This window comes from Vulpes vulpes, chromosome 13 (assembly GCF_048418805.1).
Source record: "Vulpes vulpes isolate BD-2025 chromosome 13, VulVul3, whole genome shotgun sequence".
Classification (NCBI taxonomy): domain Eukaryota; kingdom Metazoa; phylum Chordata; class Mammalia; order Carnivora; family Canidae; genus Vulpes; species Vulpes vulpes.
Window position 1 is genome coordinate 68,295,404 of NC_132792.1, and position 20,713 is coordinate 68,316,116.

Consider the following 20,713-nt stretch of genomic DNA (forward strand, 5'->3'; position numbering starts at 1 on the left):
TGGATCCTGGGACCACGCCCTGAGCCGAAGGCAGATGCTCAACTGCTGAGCCACCCAGGCGTCCCTATAAACCTTCCTTATAGTCTAAATGCAATGTGCTCTTGTGCTCTTTGAGAAGTAGGAAATACTTGCTTACATCAACAGTAACAAAAAAAATTTCAGTATTGTGAAGAACGCGATCACATTTAAGGAAAATTTTTATAAAGGGTGTTAAACATGCTGACCTTTACAAAAATATGCTCAAAAAAATATATGTGAAAGCTGTGGATGGACTAAAAAGGTACATTTAAAGAAATGATGTGGTCATAATAAAAAAAGAACACTTTTATACATAGGATTTTATTTTGCACTGCGGTAACAATTTCATTATAGACCAAGGGGGAGAGAGAGAAAAAAAAAGGATAAAACCATCACACTGAGTAAATTACTAAAGCTTTTCTACTTTTGACAGGATTTTCCATCTGGTAGATTTATTGTCATATCCCCTTCGAAACAGACAAGATGCTTACCATATTTTAAAGATTATAGGTTGCCACTGAAAGAAAAATTTTACACAGTCACTGTACATCAAGGTTGAAAAACTGTCCTGCATGAAAAATATACTTAGAAATCATGTGAATAAAAGCAAAAGAAAACATTATTGTGTTTAAGGAAAGATTAAAGTCCTCATAATGTGCCATCTAAATGTGGACATTCATTCTTCTTGGAGTCGCTTAGGTGTAGGGAGTTCTTGCTTCTGCCCATTTCACTCATTATACTGTGTTTCTACCCAACAGTATTCATTAAGGCAAACAAATCCTTTTCTGAGGAGGTCTTAAAGAAACTGTGGACATATAGCAAACTTTTGGCATTAAAACAGGTTAACACATACATAGCCTTTAGTAATGTACATTAAGCATATTTTCTTGGACTAGTGACAAGAAAAGATGAACATGCTTGTTAACAATGTCAAAAAGTTTAAAATTCAGTGTCCAAGCAATTCCTAACAATGCTTCTGTAGCTTTAAGCTCTAAACAGTATAGAATTTATGCAAATGCATTAAAGAATTCAAGCTTGGCAAATTACACCCAAGCAGGTTAAACTGTATATACAGAAAGTAAATGATAAATACAGAATTAAAAGAGTCCTTCTGGTTTTCCTTATAGCCTTGAAAATTGACAAACTTTTTGAGGACAGTTCTAGAATATTAAACATTAGGTCCACAGGTGTCGGGAAACCTAACCACACAAACTGATTTAAAATACTCAAGATGACTTTGTAGTGTTTAATACAGTTCAGTTCGTAGGTAAGGGCACAAGACAACATTTAACAAAAATAATCACATCAATTGACCTAGAAATCAAATGCAAATAGATATGAATACAATCTCCAAAATCTGTCTTTTTTAAGTGAACATTAACCATTTATTCAAAGTTATACAAGAATTTCGAAGGATTAGAGTCTCCTGTGACATAAAGCCATTTCAAATAGTTTCATGTCTCAGCTGAGCAGGAGAGAGTGAAAGAGGAAGTGAGGAGCCACATTAGGGCAGCGAGACGGTAAAAACGGACTCAACAGCAGCCTCCCCCGGCCTGCTGTCCTCCCTGATTGCCCGCGTGCGTGGCATTAGTAGCAGCGTGCTGAGGGCCAATTTTAATGCCGTTTGCCTGAAAGGAGGAAGGGGAAAGGAATAAAAAAAAAATGTTAAAGGGACCCAACCAGTGCGGTTTAACTAAATTTAAAGAATTCCACTGAATTCTTAATGATACAATTTTACCGAACAACTTAGGAAAAACATACATGAAACAAGATGTATACAACAATTAAAGCAGTGTCTCTTAGGGGACTGCTCCTTCCTTTTTAAAAAATAATCCCGTGGAAATATTTCTGAAAATAATTCTTTATCACACCAGGTACTTAGGAGGCAATGAGACCCAGGCAATGCTGCTTTCCAGGGCATTCTCACTATGGAGAAATTGTTTAGAACAATTACTGCAAGTAATCTTTAAAAGATAAAAACATGCACAGCCCGGTCCTGCTCTAATACAACGTAAAATCTTTTCTCTAGACAGCATTTCTGTTCCATGTTGAATCAGCTGTACAGGCTAAAGGCATATGAGTGTTCTGTGTCATCAATAATTTCTATGATCCCCAAAGACATGGCAGCTTGCCAAGAACCCACACACAGAGTAGTTCTTTCATTCATCAAACTCACACTTCTGTCTTAACCCTCACTCCCTCAAGTGGATTTTACCTAAAAATACAACACTTTGAGAAAAGTAATACAGTAGCTTCAGAAATTAAGCTCTTAAGGAAACTTTACGTCACAGTAAATCTCAGATTTATAGTGCTTGGCAGTTGTTCTGCAACAGTAGTAGCCTTGGGGTTTCTGGCACTAGCTCAGTATTGACAGCAGCTGATGTGGTTTCTTTTCGCTCTTTTGACTCCTCTTTAATAAAAAGCATGCCCTATGGCTCATTGGTTTTGCCCCCTCTGGGCTGGTAGCAACTTCTTGAGGAATCAAGGAGTCAGACCTGGCATCGGGCCAAATAAATCGCACGGCCTGTTGGCTCCTGACAGCACATTACAATCAAAGCTGCACCCAGCCCAGTAAAGCAGTCAGCTACTATATGAAACCAGACAGAAACGATGAACGTGCCCTTTTAAACAGAGGCCCAATTACTGTTCAATTTATATGGCATTAGTCTCTGAAGGGCGTTGTCTTTAACTCAAAATCTACCGCCATAAGCCTAGAGGATAGGATTTAGAAAATATATTACTCTAAATGAAAGAGAAATGAGAATATCAAGTACTTTTTGGAAACCTTAGGCAAACGGTTGTCTTAGCAGAGAATATCGAGGGAGATATAGAAGAGCCTCGTTTATGGATAGGCCGAGAGGTACATGTGCAATAAAGTATTCCTAACAACACTTTCCTAATTGCAACTGTGGGAGGAATAGGGGTTTTTCCCTCAGAAGCACAAAGTCTTAATATGGAATGGCAAAAAAATTTATGTAAAAGTAAATAATATACCATACATCCACATAAACATTCTGAAATAAGTAAGTGCACAGCAGGGATTTAGGTCAGAAATAATAACCTTTGGTAAACACTCTGAATTACATGCTTCAAAGCTGTTTTATCCTAATCATATTCATCAAATAATTTTACAAAAAAGACAGAAACAAAAACAATGCCAATTGCTAATTATATATATTAGTCTCCTGAAAACATGCTATACTGAGAGTAATTTCCAAATTGGGTATTTTCTCTCTTTCATACTAGACAACAGAGAGAGCATCTTGCATCAGTAACATCGTTCGTGCATTTACACACTAGAAAATTATTCCCCAAAGCAGATGACACCATATGGACATGTGGCTGAAAGTGGATTTTCTTCTCTCTTTGGAGGGTTTATTTTTTTTCTTTTTGCATTGCTTGCAATAAATGGTCACTTATTTTCACAAAGTGCTGCTCTACTAGAACATAAACATTTATCTATTATAGAACACATAACAAATTTTCAGTTACAGGATTATCAATTAATCATATATTAACTGGCCTCATAGACTCATTTTAAGAATTAAAAAAATGTAAAATCATGAATCCATGTAGTAATTAAAATTCAACTCTAAATTAATATTAGCCAACATTTGCTTATCTATGTATCTATCTATATATATATACCTCATTATTAATGTCAAAGACTCCTTCTTGGATTTTCTCATAAATTTCTTTTGCTGTATTAATAAATGCCTGAAATATAAAGTAGAGAAATTGATTAGAATTATTTAAAACTGTAACAGTAAAAGAACATTATATAAAAACTGTAGAATATCATAAGGTTCCGTATAAGAACTCAACAAATATAATACAGAATATTAATTAATAAGGACAAAACTGTACGATCACTTCAATAGAGGCAGAAGCAGCATTTAACAAAATCCAACAACCTTATGATAAAAACACCCCACAAAATAGGACTAGAAGGGGACTTCCTCAACAGCATTTATGAAAAACTCACAGCTAACATCATATCAAGTGGTGAAGACTGAAAGCTTTCCTAAAGATCAAGAACAAGGCAAGGACGTATACAAATGTTCATTATTAGCATCAATAGCCAAAAAGTGGAAACAACACAAATGTTTATCTACTGATGAATGAAAACCAAAATGTGGTTTAACTTTATAATGCAATGTTAGTCATAAAAAAATGAAGTATTAATTCATATTAAAATGTGGATGAACCTTGAAAATATTATGCTAAGTCAAAGAAGCTAGATGTAAAAGACCACACATAGTATGATTCTATTTATTGAAATATCCTGAAGGGGTCAATTCATAGAGAGAAAAAGTAGATTATTTGTTGCCAAGAGTTAGGGAATGAAGAGTGACGACTAATGTTATGGGGTTTCTTTTGGGGTGATAAAAATGTTCTGGAATCAGGTAGTGGTGATAATTGCATAATGCTGTGAATACACTAAAACCCACCAAACAGTACTCTCTAAAGCGTAAATTTTATGGTATGTGAACCATATCCCAGAAGAAAAATTCATCACTGGAGGGGGTGGGGGGAGAGGGAAGGGGGCAGGGATACCATAATGTGAGAACAGCACACATGAGAAAAAGACGTCAGGTCAATAAACTTCTGTGTTGAAACTAGCTTACTTTTAGAGGCTACTGTTCCACACAGGATCCTTTTTGCCAGGACAATGTATTACTTAATACACAGTTTAAGGGGGAAAGACTCAAAGGATGCTTATGATAAAGAAATAAAAAGCAGCCAAACTTCTTGCCATGTTGAATAAAGGCTTATCCTTTTTCCATATAGCATACTACTAGATTGGCAAAACAAAACAAAACAAAATCAGTATTAAAACCTAACCAGGGATCCCCGGGTGGCGCAGCGGTTTAGCGCCTGCCTTTGGCCCAGGGCGCGATCCTGGAGACCTGGGATCGAATCCCATGTCGGGCTCCCGGTGCATGGAGCCTGCTTCTCCCTCTCCCTATGTCTCTGCCTCTCTCTCTGTGACTATCATAAATAAATTAAAAAAAAAAAAAAAAAAAAACCTAACCAAATTAAGCCTCTAAATATCAAATGAATCCACAAGCATTCTCTACCTATGTAAAATATAAGCTATTAGGGGGTGCCTGGCCTAGTCAGTATAGCATGTGACTCTTGATCTTGGGTTCGTGAGTTCTAGCCCCATGATGAGGGTAGAGATTACCAAAAACACAAATAAATAAGAATAAATATTAAGATGTTTTATACAAATATTGCCAATGTTATAGAAGGTGTTTATAAACTCATGTTCTGATGATCCCATCTGAGAGATCACAGGTAATAGCATTAATATTACAAATCAGGTCCTCTTCAGTGAGCACTGAAAATTCACAAAATAAGGCTATTCTCCACTAGCACTGATAGTTTTAATTCCAAATTTAAAAAGTAAACAGGTTCATGGAGAGGAACCAATCATACCTTGCGTCTTTTCCACACTGGAAACATTTGACTGCTGAACTTGCCACCAGAGCTTTTGTTTCCTAATTAACAGGACTGATATGTTTCCACCTTTAAGGGCCTTACAGCTCCCCAGAGTAATCAATCTACTGCAGCTCAATTACTGCACCAGGAACACACCGGTCAGCGAAGGAGACGCGCGACTGCGGCAGGAGCGCAGAGATATGAATATGCATAAACTCTAAGTGGCTGATCGAATCATCAGAGAGGGTCATGAGAATTTGCAGCAAAATAATGAGAAGAATTAATCACTGCAGATTCACAAGACACTTAGGAGGTGAGTGCGCTTTTCGTGTGCGCGGGAGTTACAGTGAAGGAGAAATTGGCTTCCAGCCAGCTCTGAATTGATTCACGTTCCTCAAAATTGAAGTTATTACCCTTATAAATAAGGAAAAACTTAACTTTATTTCCAATAACATGTCAATTACAGTGATGGCCTTAGAAACTAGGCTAACTAAATATTGAAGTCAACAGATTCATAAATTCACAGGGCTTGAAATCCTTAAAGGGGCACCTGCATGTGTACATCTCCCTAGAACATCAGACGGAACTACAAGATCCCATAAATGAGTTATAACTTCATATATACAAGCACTTGTGCTATAAAAGCCATTAAATGTGCTGATTTATGTAAACAGACTTTTTTGTTAATCTGTTGATGCATCATTTTAAAAAGTGGCTCAAGAAAGCTATGCTGGGGGGCACCTGGGTAGCTTAGTGGCTGAGCATCTGCCTTTGGCTCAGGTTGTGATCTTGGGGCCCTATGATCAAGTCCAGCAGCACTGGGCTCTCGGCAGGGAGCCTGCTTCTCCTTCAGCCTGTGTCTCTGCCTCTCTGTTTCTCACGAATAAATAAAATCTTAAAAAGAAAAAAAAAAAAGAAAGCTATGCTGCATGAAATTTTTTAAGTCACTACTAATTTTATGACTTGATAGTACTTAATACTTTATTAAGCGCCTTTAAGAACAGTTGTACCCAATGGACTTAAGATGTATAAGATGTATTTTGTGTCTGAAAAAACATGTAATTAATTCCATTACAACTGAAGTACATAAAATGATTTTCTTTTTTTTTTTTTGATAAAATGATTTTCTTTCATAATTCTTATTATCTCCATGAAATAGTCTTTGGACAATGCTATATTTACTTGCCATCCAACTGACGATTCTATGTTGAAAACACTGAAATAAAAATATCTTCCATTCTCTGGGCATATTATAAAGAGAGTATTATATAAGTGGGTTATTTTATGTATCTGATAGCAAAATTAATTATATTTAATATTATCAAATAACTAACGATCAATTTTAATGACTCCTCAGTTTAAAACCCAATGTGACAAATGCAGACATTAGTTCACATGTTTTAAAAGCCCATGGCTATCAACTGAAACTATTGAATTCCCAAAAATAATGAACATTAACCAAATACTGTTAAGGCTTATTAGAGATAAAATGAAACTTCTAAGATAAGAACCTTGGGTGTTACAGACAAGATCTTTTCCCTAAAGCTGCAAGCATTTCAAGAACTTGGAAAGACTAGGGATATCTCACAATAACTGGCTAGAATCTTAATTGCTCATTTCACTCTAGTCACTAAAATCCTCAAAAATGTTTTTAATGTAGAGACCTAACAATGTGAAATACCTCTAGAACACAGACAACAATGAAGAAATGAGCAACAATTTAGCTAGATACAAGGCCTTTACATTAAAGCTATCACGTTTTCATAGGACAGCTTGAAATTCCTTCCAATTCTATTTTTTTAAAAGATTTTATTTATTTATTCATAGAGACACACACAGAGAGAGAGAGAGAGAGGCAGAGACACAGGCAGAGGGAGAAGCAGGCTCCATGCAGGGAGCCCGATGTGGGACTTGATCCCGGGTCTCCAGGATCACACCCCGGACTGCAAGCAGCGCTAAACCACTGCGCCACCAGGGCTGCCCTCCTTCCAATTCTAAACATAATTTTAACTAGTTTCATTTTTTACATTTCCCAGGCTACAGAAACAAATTCTGAGAAGGGGGCAGGAGAAAGTAAAGGGGAGGAGCGCTTGGGTGGCTCAGCCAGTTAAGCGTCTGCCTTTGGCTCAGGTCATGATCTCAGAGTCCTGGGATTAAGCCAGGTATCAGGCTCCCTGCCCAGCAGGGAGTCTCCTCCTCCCTTTCCCTATTCCTTTCCCTCTGCCCTCCAATCCCCATGCTCTCCTTCTCTAATAAAATAAATAAAATTTTAAGAAAAGAGGGACGCCTGGGTGGCTAACTGGTTGAGCATCTGCCTTCGGCTCAGGACACGATCCCGGGGTCCTGGGATCAAGTTCCACGTTGGGCTTCCTTTGAGGAGCCTACTTCTCCCTCTGTCTATGTCTCTGCCTCTCTCTGTGTCTCTCATGAATAAGTAAAAATCTTAAAAAAAAAAAAAAAAAAAAAAAAAGGAAAGGAAAGAAAAAGGGGGCACATGTGAGGGCAAATCTGTTTTGAGTGGTAGGTGGGGATGAGCATGTGTAGTGTTAGGGCAGTGGCAATGGGGGAGCCTGCATATGGTGGCAGCTGTGCGGATAGCCAACTCGGGGGCATCTCACAGCTCCTGACGTGGAGTACAAGCACTAGTGACAATGGTCCGTATCATTCAGGAGAGAGGCTGTAACCTGGGAAATTAATCTATCTAGAATACTTATTTCTTTATTATCAGAAAAATGAAGCAAGTTGATGGCACACCTACAGGAAATTGTTAGCATTCGTGCAATACTGTCAAAGCATGACAACCTAAAGATTATTGTTTGTGACATATAAGTTAAAGCTATAAGCAAATACATTATATACTTCTGTATTCTACAAATACAGTCAAATCTGAACATTAATAAATAGGTTATAGAATAGGAAAAAACATTTGCCGGAAAACCAGTATCAAAAGATTTCATTATTAGTACTGTGAAACTTACAACATCTAGGCAGATCCACAATTATGAAGTATAAACAGATTCCCATGTAGCCAACTTAATTTGGTGAGCTGCTTACTTTCCCATGCAGGAATCCACTCCAGTCTCAGAGGCTGGACTTCCTGACTCCCTCTTCATTTTACCATTAGCTCTCCCCCTTTGCCCTCCTTTGATTAATTGCCATGATCGGTTCTTTACCTTCATTAGCCATTAGCCTTCCACCTCAGACACTAATCTTTTAGCCCTTGGCAGTAGTTATCTGAATGGTCCTAATACCTGAATTTAAGTCAGTCTTCAACAACTTCCCTAGCAAAAATGAAAATAAATATAACCGGCCAAGAACTATATACTCATTACACACAAGCTGATGCATAACCTGTCATTTGTCATTCACCCAAGGGCACCTCTTAAATTGTTACCTTAGACTCAGCATTCCCCTAGGTTCTATGGAAGACACAGGGAAGAGGCAGATATAGTTCTTACTGCTGCTGAACTAAAACAACTTGGTGGGAGAATCTAAGCACAGGACTTAAATCTCTGTTGAAGATGCAGGAAAAAGAAACTTTCTGCACTGGCAGAGGGAGACTGCATGCAGGGCAGGACTGAAGCAGGTCTGGATGGAGGCCAAGGACAATGTGCTAAGAGGGGCCTGCCTTTGCAGCCCATGAGGGAGAAGAGAGGCAAGGGGAAACACAGAACAATGTTTCTCTTTCTTTTTTTAAAAAAAGATTTTATTTATTTGATGGAGAGAAAGAGAGAGAGGGAGAAGCAGGCTCTATGCTTAGCAGGGAGCCCTGATGTGAGACTCTATCCCAGGACCCTGGGATCATGACCTGGGCCAAAGGCAGATGCTTAACTGACTGAGCCACCCAGGCGCCCTCAGAACAGTGTTTCATTTTTATTATAGTTTATCAGTTTTTAAAACAAAATACTGAAAATGGTCTACAACAGAGTAAAGATTTAAATTATTTCTTTATGTCACATGCTGCCACCTGGTGGCAAGAGAAAAAGTGTAACATCTAATAGGTAAGAATTCAAAATACATCCAAGTACCTTAGTTTCATCTAAACATCCTGAACAGAGGGGCACCTGGCTGGCTCAGTTGGTGGAGCAGGTGACTTCTGCTCAGAGGGATGGGAGTTCAAGCATCATGTTGGGTGTAGAGATTGCATAAAAATAAATCTTAAAATAAATAAACATCTTGAACAGAGAGTTGCTACACAGTAAAGTACCCTGATTTCACAATCAGTGACTCTTTAGTTTTGCTCTTAGAACTAAGAAACATGAGGTAACTTAAATGCTGTTTAACTGTCTTCTAATTTCCTAGTCAACGCTATGAACATCACATGTGTCCAGATGACAAAGCTATTAATAACCAGTATTTACTAAGTACTCACTAATGGGCCAGTCTATATGCTTAGTTAATTTGCAGAGGTATTCATTATTTCTGAAAGAAATTCAAAATATGTATAATAAGGAAATTAATTTTTTCATTTGCTTCCAAGAAAATCTGTGGGATGAAGTTATGCCTGTAAGATTAGCAGAATGGCCAAGGGTAGAGTTCTAGAAACAGACTGTCTAGGTTCAAACTAGTTCCACCTCTTAGTAGATGTGGTGCTTTGGACTCCTACTTAATCTCTCTGTAGCACAAGGATAACAATGGTGCCTACTTCACAAAATCGTTAGTAGGATGAATGTGGAGCACTGAGAGCAGTGCTTGGCAAGTAGTAAGCGCTCACACTTGTTAGCCTTCCTTATCACGAATGTGGAAGTGCAATGACGTGTGGGGAACAGAAGAGGGTACACATGTGAAATGCGAATGTGCCCTGGAACACTGCAGACAGAGTAAAGGAGAAAAATGGTGATCAACACTGACTGGTAAGTGAATTAAAATATCTTGATTAAGTAAAAACTAACCATTAAGAAAAGTAAATTAACAACATAAAGCATGTTACAGTAAGCCCTGAAGAATAAAATACATTGAGATAGGCTTAATATGATGCAAAGAAAGAAAAGTCTTGTGAAAAGAACATCAGACTAGAATTCAAGATTAGGCCGTTTAAACACAAACTCCTTCAAATTCTATGGCTTTAAAATGTTCTTCGCCTATTTGGTTTAGTTTCAGTAAGAGAATTCCTACATATATCATTCAATACAATGGCTTTCAAATTGTATTTCACAGACAAATTGTCAGGACCACCTCTTGGGATGTGGTAGGTAACAGGAAGAGCCCAGTGAAAGGAGAAATGAATCTCTTCTTTCCCCCTCATTTTCCATGGCATCCCATTCTACTTTTCTTTCTTTTAGTTTCCTGTGTTTCGTTAGAAGAACGAGAGCCGCTGCTAAATCTACTCATTTTATAGACTGGGCTGAACTGCAAAAGGAGAAATGATTTGTCCAAGACCACGCAAACTGCAGCAGAAGCAATGAGCAGGATTAACGTTCTGCCTGCCACATTTATCTTTCCTTTATCAGGATCACTTACTTCTAACACAACTCACAGGAATTTTATTTATTTTATGATGAATTTTATAAGGAGGCAAGGTTGGCAACAGGGAGACCTATAGAGAGGCTAACACAATAATCCAGGTAAGAAATGAAGACCTGAGAAATTAACAGTGGCAACAAGAATGGAAAACAAAGATCAAATTTAATATCTACTTTGGAAAAATTAAAAGGACGTGGTAAATAATAGGGAAAGAATGGTAAGGTGTTTAAGGGTGACTCCATTTTGGCTGAAGTGATTGATATGGAAAGGTATACTGTGAATTGATATAAATAAAAAAGGGGGGCACCTGGGTGGCTCAGTCAGTTAAGCACCCAATTCTTTGATTTCGGCTCAGGTCATGATCTCAGGGTTGAGATCAAGCCCGAGTCAGGCTCTGCACTCAGTGGAGAGTCTGCCTCCCTCTCTAAAATGAATAAACTTAAAAAAAAAAAAAACACAGGAAAAATCAAGTTTCAAAGAGAGAATAAAGACTATTTTAAACACATGAATTCTAATGTTTATGTCAAATACAACTGGAAAAGCCTTGGTAGTTGATCTAGATAACTGTGTGCCTCTATACGAGTATGAACTATAGAGTAAGTATGTTATGTGCACATATCAGCATGACTTTCTCCGGTAACGTTTAGCTACTTTGGTTCAGTAGAGAAAGTGGATGTAACCTTCAAAGTTAGTTAGACTTGGATGACCCAAGTTCCATTGGGTGATGGCCAAATAAAGGGTGGAAAAATTGATCCTAGTCAGCAAAATCTTCCAATTAGAGAAAGGGAGTAATAAGTATTTATTAAACACTCCTTCAAGGATGCTGGAAACCTGATTAAGGTCAGGTCAAATTTCCAATGAAAAAGTTGGTGGTATCCTTAACACTGAGAACAAGGTTAAGCAGACAAGAAAGTCTTCAGTTTGCATCACATTCCAGCTCTACAGGAATACCTGTTCCACCACACAGAATATAGCCCAACGCAAGTTAAGATGTCCTCTCAACACAAATTAAATCTGGAGGTTTTCAAGTACTGGGACAGGACACAAACATTAGCAAGGGGCCGTGAAATTGGTCTTCTTAGTTACACAAGTCACATGTTAAGACATAGACATCCACCTATCCTGTCAGGTTAGATGGCTTGGCAAGCTATTGCAATCTGTCTTAGGGCTAGTTGACTGTTTTCAGCTATTATATTCAGTATATCTTTTAGTACTTTAGCAGCTAAACCAGGAATTATCAGCCTTGATTTTTCAATAAAGATGTTTAAATATTTTGTTTATTTAAGTCATCTCTATACCCCAACATGGGGCTTGAACACAAGACTCCAAGATGAAGTCACATGCTCTTCCAATTGAGCTAGCCAGGTGCCCCTAAAGATTTTAAATAATCTCTATACCCATTGTGGGGCTAAAATTTAAAACCCAGAGATCAAGAGTAGTGTGTTCCACTGACTAAGCCAGCCAGGCACCCCAAAAGTTTAAGAGTTTTTAAAAAAATTCATTAAAGACACACATAGAAGGGGCAGGGACAGGCAGAGGGAGAAGCAGGCTCCCGTGGGAAACCTGATGCAGGACCGGACCCCAGGACCCCGGGATCACTACCTGAGCCGAAGGCAGATGCTCAACCTCTGAGCCACCCAGGTACCCAGTTTAAGATTTTAAAAAAGAAAAAAGAAAAAAAAAAGATTTTAAAAAAGATATTTAAATTACTAAGACTTTTGCCTCAAAAAATATTTTTTTTAAAAAAGATTTTATTTATTCATGAGACACAGAGAGAGAGAGAGACACACACACAGGCAGAGGGAGAAGCAGGCTCCATGCAGGGAGCCCGACGTGGGACTCGATCCTGGGTCTCTAGGATCGTGCCCTGGGCTGAAGGCAGCACTAAACTGCTGAGCCACCCGGGCTGCCCACCTCAACATTTTTTGATGTTTATGTATTTTTCTGGTTTTCCATAAATTTTTAAGTAAAATTTATGAACACAGGGAAAAATAACCTGTCAAATGGCTGAGAGAGTGAGAATATTTGATAAAGAGACAACTGTTAAGCAAATGGCAAGTTTAACCACAATTCACAGCACAATCATCTTTAGTTCCTAGAGGGAATATAATACTATCAGTTTTGATAATGTACAGCTCTGAGAAAATTGAATTTTATTTTATAGAAAAAAATACAGAGAAAAGACAGGGAAGGATATAAATAATTTATATAGTTATTATATATATAACTACATACACACACAGTTACATGTATAATTATAATACAATCATGTATCACTTCTGTGGCATTTTGAAATCTTCATAAAGTTAGCATGAAGCTTTTGGGAAGGGGTCTTTTTCCTAGCCTGCTGCAATCTTTGTGACATTCATTCCTGAGTCTAAAAAAAATCTTTTCAAACTACTAAGACACTAGGTCGCTACTGAAGGAAACTCCTGATCAAAGGAAGAGCCAATCTGTTCTTTTGGGTTTTCAAAAAACTCACGGGTTTTAGAACGCTTAGGGCAAAGACGGTTTAAGACAGAATTTCACCTACATTTAACAAGTGGGACCAAAGCATAATTTGATTAAAGACTGAGGAAAAAAGTACAAGATTGAAGTAATTAAATAAATATGTAACCATCCAAATATTTTGTTATTTACTATGCAGGGGAGAAACTGTGCTAGGTGCTGGGGATGCAGAGATGAAAAGATAGTCTGTGTTTTCAAGGAATGCTGCCCTTATGTTGAACCAACATGAAAAACAAGAGTGCATGTCATGCATAAGAGTGCTAAGATAAATTTCCTGCTCAGGAAGATACAGGAATGAACACAGAGAAGAGAGCATATAACTTCTATGTGTGCATGTGATGCGTGGTGGGTGGTAGATGGGGCACAGAGGGTGTGTTGTGTGTCACGGCATTCCAAGAGGAGGTATGAGACTTCGTTATATCCTTGAAGGATCAGGTAGGAAGAAAGGGCATCTCAAGAGGAGAGAACACTTTCTGTGGAAGCCAGTTTAAACAGTACTACCCAGATGATGAGCTTTTAGTTTAAAATAGAGAGCACATTGTATGGAGTTGGCTAATAAGGGAACTTGTCTTCCAAGCTGATGAGTTTGATTCTGAAGCTGTGGGGAACCCACTACACAGGGTTTTAATAAAATTGGGGAGTGACATTCAATTTTCATTTTTTAAAAAAGATTATTTATTTATTTATTTACTTACTTATTTATGATAGACATAGAGAGAAGGAGAGAGGCAGAGACATAGGAGGAGGGAGAAGCAGGCTCCATGTCGGGAGCCCGACATGGGACTTGATCCCGGGACTCCAGGATCGCGCCCTGGGCCAAAGGCAGGCGCTAAACCGCTGAACCACCCAGGGATCCTCTCAATTTTCATTTTTAAGAAGATCTCAGAGGCAGCAACACAGAGGATACAAAAATAAAGGCAGAGAATCCAATAGCAATGACAAAAGAGAACAACTTGGGGAGGTATTTAGCAGGTAAAAATAATAAGACACAAGTGAGAGCAATATGTATTTACTGAATGTGAAGGGTAGGGAAAAAGAATCACTCTAGGACATAGGCCACTGAAGAGTCAAATATCCCTATGGCCTGTTAAGGTAAGAACAGAAAAGCATTTATTAGCATAGCAATTAGGAGGTCCAGGGTAACCTTGGCCATGGTAGAGGAAGTCAACCTGTAAACTGAGGTGTGGAAAAAAAAGAGAGGAAATGGAGATGGATCTTACTAGAAGATAGAAGAGAACAAATTCAGAACTGGGAATGACAGATTTTTGTTTTTAAAATGGTTGAAACTGGACAGCCCGGTGGCCCAGCAGTTTGTCGCCGCCTTCAGACCGGGGTATGATCCTGGAGACCCGGGATCGAGTCCCACGTTGGGCTCCCTGCATGGAGCCTGCTTCTCCCTCTGCCTGTATCTCTGCCTCTCTCTTTCTCTCTGTCTGTCATGAATAAATAAAATCTTAAAAAAAAAAAAGGTTGAAACTCGATTATGTAATTATATGCTGAGAGCTAAGAATCACTAGAGGAGAGGATGAGATCGTTTGAAGGATTGTTTCTGAGCAACAGAAAAAGACAGCAGTCTCCCAGGTTGTTCTGTTAGGTAACAGAGCTGAAGGAACTTCACAGTCTCTATACTCCTCAGAGCCTGCCCAGGAGCAGCAGCATCAACAACACTAGGCAGTTAGTTCCAAAGGCAGGTTTTCAGGCACACTGTGGACCTACAGAATCAGAATCTGCATTTTAACAGGATTCCTAGGTGATCTGAGTGCACATTAATGTTTGAGAAGCACAGTTCTAAAAAAAAAGAAAAAAACAAAAAACTTTTTTTTTTTAAAGTAAGCTCTACATCCAACGCGCGGCTTGAACTCATGACCCTAAGATCAAGAGTCATATTCTCCACTGAATCATCCAGCCAGGTTCCTCTGGAAAAAAATGTTTCTACAAGATATTGTGAGCTGGGGCACCTGGATGGCTCAGTGGTTGAGTGTCTGCTTTTGGCTCAGGTCGTGATCCTGGGGCCCTGGCATCAAGTCCCACATTGGCGTCCCCACAGGAAGCCTGCTTCTCCCTCTGCCTGTGTCTCTGCCTCTCTCTGTATCCTTCATGAATAAAATCTTAAACAAACAAACAAAAACCAACCAAGATATTCTGAGCTAAGGAAAAAGCAGTCTCCACACCCTCAACTGCAACCTATATGTTACCATGAAGAGAATAAGCAAAATAAAAAAGACCTTAATCTTTCAGATACCACATTTTCCCTACCCCAATTCCATTTTTGGGGAGAATGATTAAATCATACTGGGGCACCTCGGGGTTAAAAGGCCCAAGTTTCTTAAAAGGGGGTTCTCAGGGACACCTGAGTGGCTGAGCAAGATCATGGTCTGGGGATTGAGTCCCATATCGGGCTCCCTGCGAGGAGCCTGCTTCTCCCTCTGCCTATGTCTCTGCCTCTCTGTCTCTCAAGAATATATAAATAAAATCTTTTTTTTTTTAAAGGGAGGGGTTCTCAGAAACTAATAACTATTGTGAATTCTGGTTATCTACAAGGGGGATACATGCAGATCCTCCTAAACATGTTTGACCATGGAATCCTATGCAGAGGTGATCATTTTAATTAATGCTCCTCAAAAGACAGAATAATCTTCAATACTGCTATTCTCTACTGTGTGGCACAGCAGAAAGGGGATAACATATGAGAAAGAACTTTGACGCCATACAAATATACAGCAGCATTATTTCAGGTACTTGGCATGTTTTAATTGCTTGCAAATTCTTATGAAATACATTTTCTATTTATGAGACTCTCTTCTAAATGCTGACATCACATGTGTGCAATCAACATCACTGGATTCCAGTGACAGAAGGAGGTTCTTGTAATCTTCATTATCAACTGCTCAGTTTGTCAGAGGCCAGATTTTCCTGGGACACTGCAGAGTAGGACACTAAACAAATCTGTGGTTCTAGAATGAACTGCCAGAGGGCAGCAGCTGGAGAGGTGTTTCTGTGAGGAACCAGCACAGTTACCAGGTACACATGATATCTTGGTGTCCTCAGTGACCTTCAGGTCACTTGTTGAAAACAGAAGTTAAAACTAATATTCAAAAATATTTACTGCTGGTCACATAGCTGATTCTTATTTTCCTATCAGTAAAATCTTTAGTAAAATGGAAGTCAAAGTATTTTTTTCTTTTTTGTCAGTCAGAGGTATAAAAGCCTAAATCTCATTTTCCTAAAATGTAATGACACTATAAATGCTCTGCATACTCAGCAGAAATATTACTTGAATAAATGATAGGCAACTAAATGGGTTTTCCCCTCTATATGCTATGCACTCAAATAGATGGGTATAGCATCCAAATATCATGTTTAAGAGATCACTACTAGAAACTGTAAATGTAAAGAATTAAGTTCTGGTCTCCTATTACTGTGGGAATACCATACAGACAAAACTATTTCAGTTGAAATTGTCTATTTGATTTCATTGACATTTAAGGAGATGAATTATGGGGTGTATTTCTACTATCACATTTACGGGTGTATTTCCTCAGTGAATAACAAAAAGGATAAATGATAATAGCACGTTTAGAGCCATCCCAAGTTGTATAAAAGTGATTAAAATCCATTTCATAGGAAGGATGAAGTCCTTTATTATAACTTGTAACTCAGAAATTATAACTTGCAGTTTGGAAACCGACATACTTAAATGTAATATTATGGTAGTTTGCTAATACAGAAATGTTTTACATGGAGAAAGCTTTCTATGTTTGTGTGTAAATAACAAATGTTTATATGTGTGTGGTATTAATGTTATATATGATTTTATAAATAGATCTTGTCTGAGGAATTCTCATCTTTGTGGAGTAATATCCAGTTGAGGCAGACTAACATAATTTTATCTTTATGCTCTCTAGAAAATAATTTGAAATTTTTTTTTGGGGTGGGGGAGGGAGGGGAAGGGCAGAAGGAGAGGGAGAGAAAGAATCCCAAGCAGGCTCCATGCTCAGTATGGAGCCCGATGTGGGACTCAATCTCATGACCCTGAGATCATGACTGGAGTCAAAATCAAGAGTCAGATGCTTAACTGAGCCACCCAGGTGCCCCCCAAAAATAATATTTGAAAGTATAGTCTTGGTTTTGTTTTAAATTTAAGATCCCAGCTGAAGATCAGTAGAATAAATTCAGGTAAGAGCAAAATAGAGGGTACAGGAGAGGCTAGAGTTAAGGAAAATACAAAGTTCAAGATACTGTAAGTAGAGCAGTGCTGAATGATGGTGACATGGAAGGAGGTCATTAGGGTTTAGGGATGGATGAACTTGGATCTAGGTGTCAAAATCACCAGGAAGATGTTGAAAACAGCTGAGGATACTCACTGAAGAATTCACAGCTTAGAAAGAGCCCATCAAACAAGTAGAAGTGGTTTCATTTCCTAATAGCAGTTTCCAGTCTTCCCCCTCTCCCCTAGATTGTCATTGAAATAAAGCACTTTCTAAAGAAGATTTTATTTATTTTAGAGTGAGTGAGTGAGAGAATCTCAGGTAGATTCCTCACTGCATTTGGAGACTGACAGAGGGGGTAGGCCTCAATCTCATGACCCTGAGATCATGACCTGAGCTGAAATCACGAGTCAGATGCCCCTGAAATAAAGCATTTTTAAGATCATCATACACATCGCACCTATTTCTAAATGAAGAGAGAGGAGGCATGTACTATGTGGAGTTGCTGGTGCTTCACTTCACTGATTTTAATTGTATCCTGTTACTCTGGCTCGGTGTTTTTCAATCTCAATACTACTGATATTTGCATCAGATAATTTTTTGTTGTGGGAAGCTATTCTGTGCACTTTTCTCTAAAACCAGTTTGGCTGTTCTTCCCCTCAAAAGATCTTTCATGGATGAAATCATTAAGCCGAGTAGTAAATCAACAGATCCACAGATAAATAGTAAACTTACTTCCAGCAACAGCTCAATAATGCTGGAAAAATGCTGTCATCTTATGCTGCAAATTAACCAATCTGTTCCAGGGAAGTTCAAAAGTTAAAAATTTCATGGTCTCTATTTGCATTATAGTAACTAGAACTTGATTAAAATATAAAAACAGATTACAGCATACTAGCAAAAGCCAATAGGTCTAGTAATAAACATTAAGGAAGCATCACTCTATCAGGTTTAACCTTAATGAATAATCATGTAGTTTTAAATTTCTAAAAAGAACCTTTATTTTTTTTAAAGGTCCTTCCTTTTTATTTTTTTTAAAGATCTTATTTATTCATAGAGATACACACACACACAGAGAAAGAGAGGCAGAGACACAGGCAGAAGGAGAAGCAGGCTCCCTGCATGGAGCCTGACGTGGGACTTGATCCCGGGGCCTCCAGGATCACACCCCAAGCTGCAGGCAGCGCTAAACCGCTGTGCCACTGGGGCTGCCCCCAAAGAGAACCTTTAGTCAAATAGTCCATGATCAAGACAGTGGTATTGTATAAATCATTTTTTAAAAAAGATTTTATTTGTTTATCCATGAGAGACACAGAGAAAGAAAGGCAGAGACATAGGCAGAGGGAGAAGCAGGCTCCCTTTAGGGAGCCCGATGTGGGATCCCCACGTCCTAGGACCCTGGGATCACGACCTGAGCCAAAGGTAGATGCTCAACCACTGAGCCACTCAAGCATCCCCATTCTATCTTTTAACATACTGTAGTGTCCCTTTATCTGTGGTTTGGTTTTCCATGGTTTCTGTTACCCTCAGTCAACCATGTTCCAGAAACAGATGATCCTCCTTTTGATGTATAGTCAGGTCAATAGCAGCCTAACGCTATGTCACGATGCCTAAGTCATGCACCTCACTTCACCTCATAACACAGGAGTTACATCATCTCACATCATCACAAGGGTGAGTACAGGACGATGTTTTGAGAGAGACCACATTCACATAACTTTCTGTATGTTATACTGTTATAATTGTTCTATTTTATTAAGTTATTGTTATTAGTCTCTTACTGCACCTAATTTATAAATCAACGTTCACTGGTATGTATATATATAAAAAAAAGTGTTATATAGGGTTTAGTGCTACTTTGCAGTTTGAGGCATCCACAATTAAGAAGGGGAGACACTACTGTAATTCTCTATTTTATATATATAAGAAAAAGGCTTTTAAGAGAGTTGTCTTTTAATGCAGGGGCTCTCCAACTTCCTCTCTATACACTATAGTCTAAGACTGGCTAGGAATTGAGTACTTCTCAATAGATTATACAAAAAGGGTTTAGCGGGAATGCTTGGGGGCTCAGTCCATTGGGCATCTGACTCTTGATTTCAGCTCAGGTGGTGAGCTCAGGGTTGTGCTCTATGTTAAGTCTGCTTGACATTCCCTCTCCCTCTCCTGTTCCTCCGGCTTGAGGATGTGAGGGCACAGACTCTCAAATTTTAAAAAAAGGTGTGTATGTGGGGAGGGGGGGCGGGGGGAGAGGATAACGACCTTCTGTGAGCTGCCCAAACGTCAACAACCATTCTCACTGGGTGAGTAGGATATGTCATTAGGATAGCTGTCTTACTCTTAAGCCTGACATGATCCACTCTCCCAGAAATGGGTCCTCTAAGGTTAAGCAGTAAGCCGAAATAAATTCTGTCTGAGCTCAGAGTCTGAGATGCTACCCATTGTGCTAACCTGCCTCTCCCATGGGGGATGGCATGACAAGACATAGTACTTAGAACGTATCTCCCTGAAATTAATTCCTATGTGCTCCAATGCCAAGTCTAAGCCACTGAGAACCTATAAAACTAGCATATTTACCTCTTATTCTTCTTTGGATTTAATTCTAGCAGGCTAATTCTTGCTTATTTCCTGGAGATCATAGATTCCAATTTTATGAGCTGTATACTTTCCCACTGAGGTACTGGCTCTCCTACCCAGCACTGGGCACTGGTGCTGAGTGCTCATTACAAGGCAGATGCCTAAAATGCTGAGCTCTCCTCCTTTCCTCTTCTCAACGCAGAAACAACCCGTTAGTCATTTCTGACCTCAAAGAAACTAAGTACTTATTTTCCAACATTAATTGCTGAATGAAATAAAAAAGGGGATGCTACTCATACTTGATATCACATATAATTAAGGAATTACTAAGTTTATTATGTATAATAATGGTATCATGGCTGCATGTTTTTAAATTATTGCCACTGACATATTTATAGGTAAAATATTTCTGGAATTTACTTAAAAAACAGAGGACATAATAAAAAGAGATCATCAAAATGTCAAAATGGTGATAACTTCTGAAGCCAGATGACGGA

At 38.6% G+C, this 20,713-nt stretch overlaps 1 protein-coding gene across 3 annotated transcripts in view; it reads right to left on the reverse strand.

The window, feature by feature from the left end:
- Positions 1-323: 323 nt before the first annotated feature.
- The window catches only part of RAB2A (RAB2A, member RAS oncogene family), an 89,932-nt gene continuing 69,542 nt past the window's right edge, over positions 324-20,713 (reverse strand). For all 3 annotated transcript variants that reach the window (XM_026011881.2, XM_026011887.2, XM_072734680.1), the window contains exons 7-8: positions 3,667-3,735; positions 324-1,646 (exon numbers count right to left, since the gene is read on the reverse strand). In XM_026011881.2, coding sequence (XP_025867666.1) covers positions 1,551-1,646; positions 3,667-3,735 — 165 coding nt within the window. In that variant the 3' untranslated portion in view covers positions 324-1,550. The remainder of the gene's footprint in view (positions 1,647-3,666; positions 3,736-20,713) is intronic.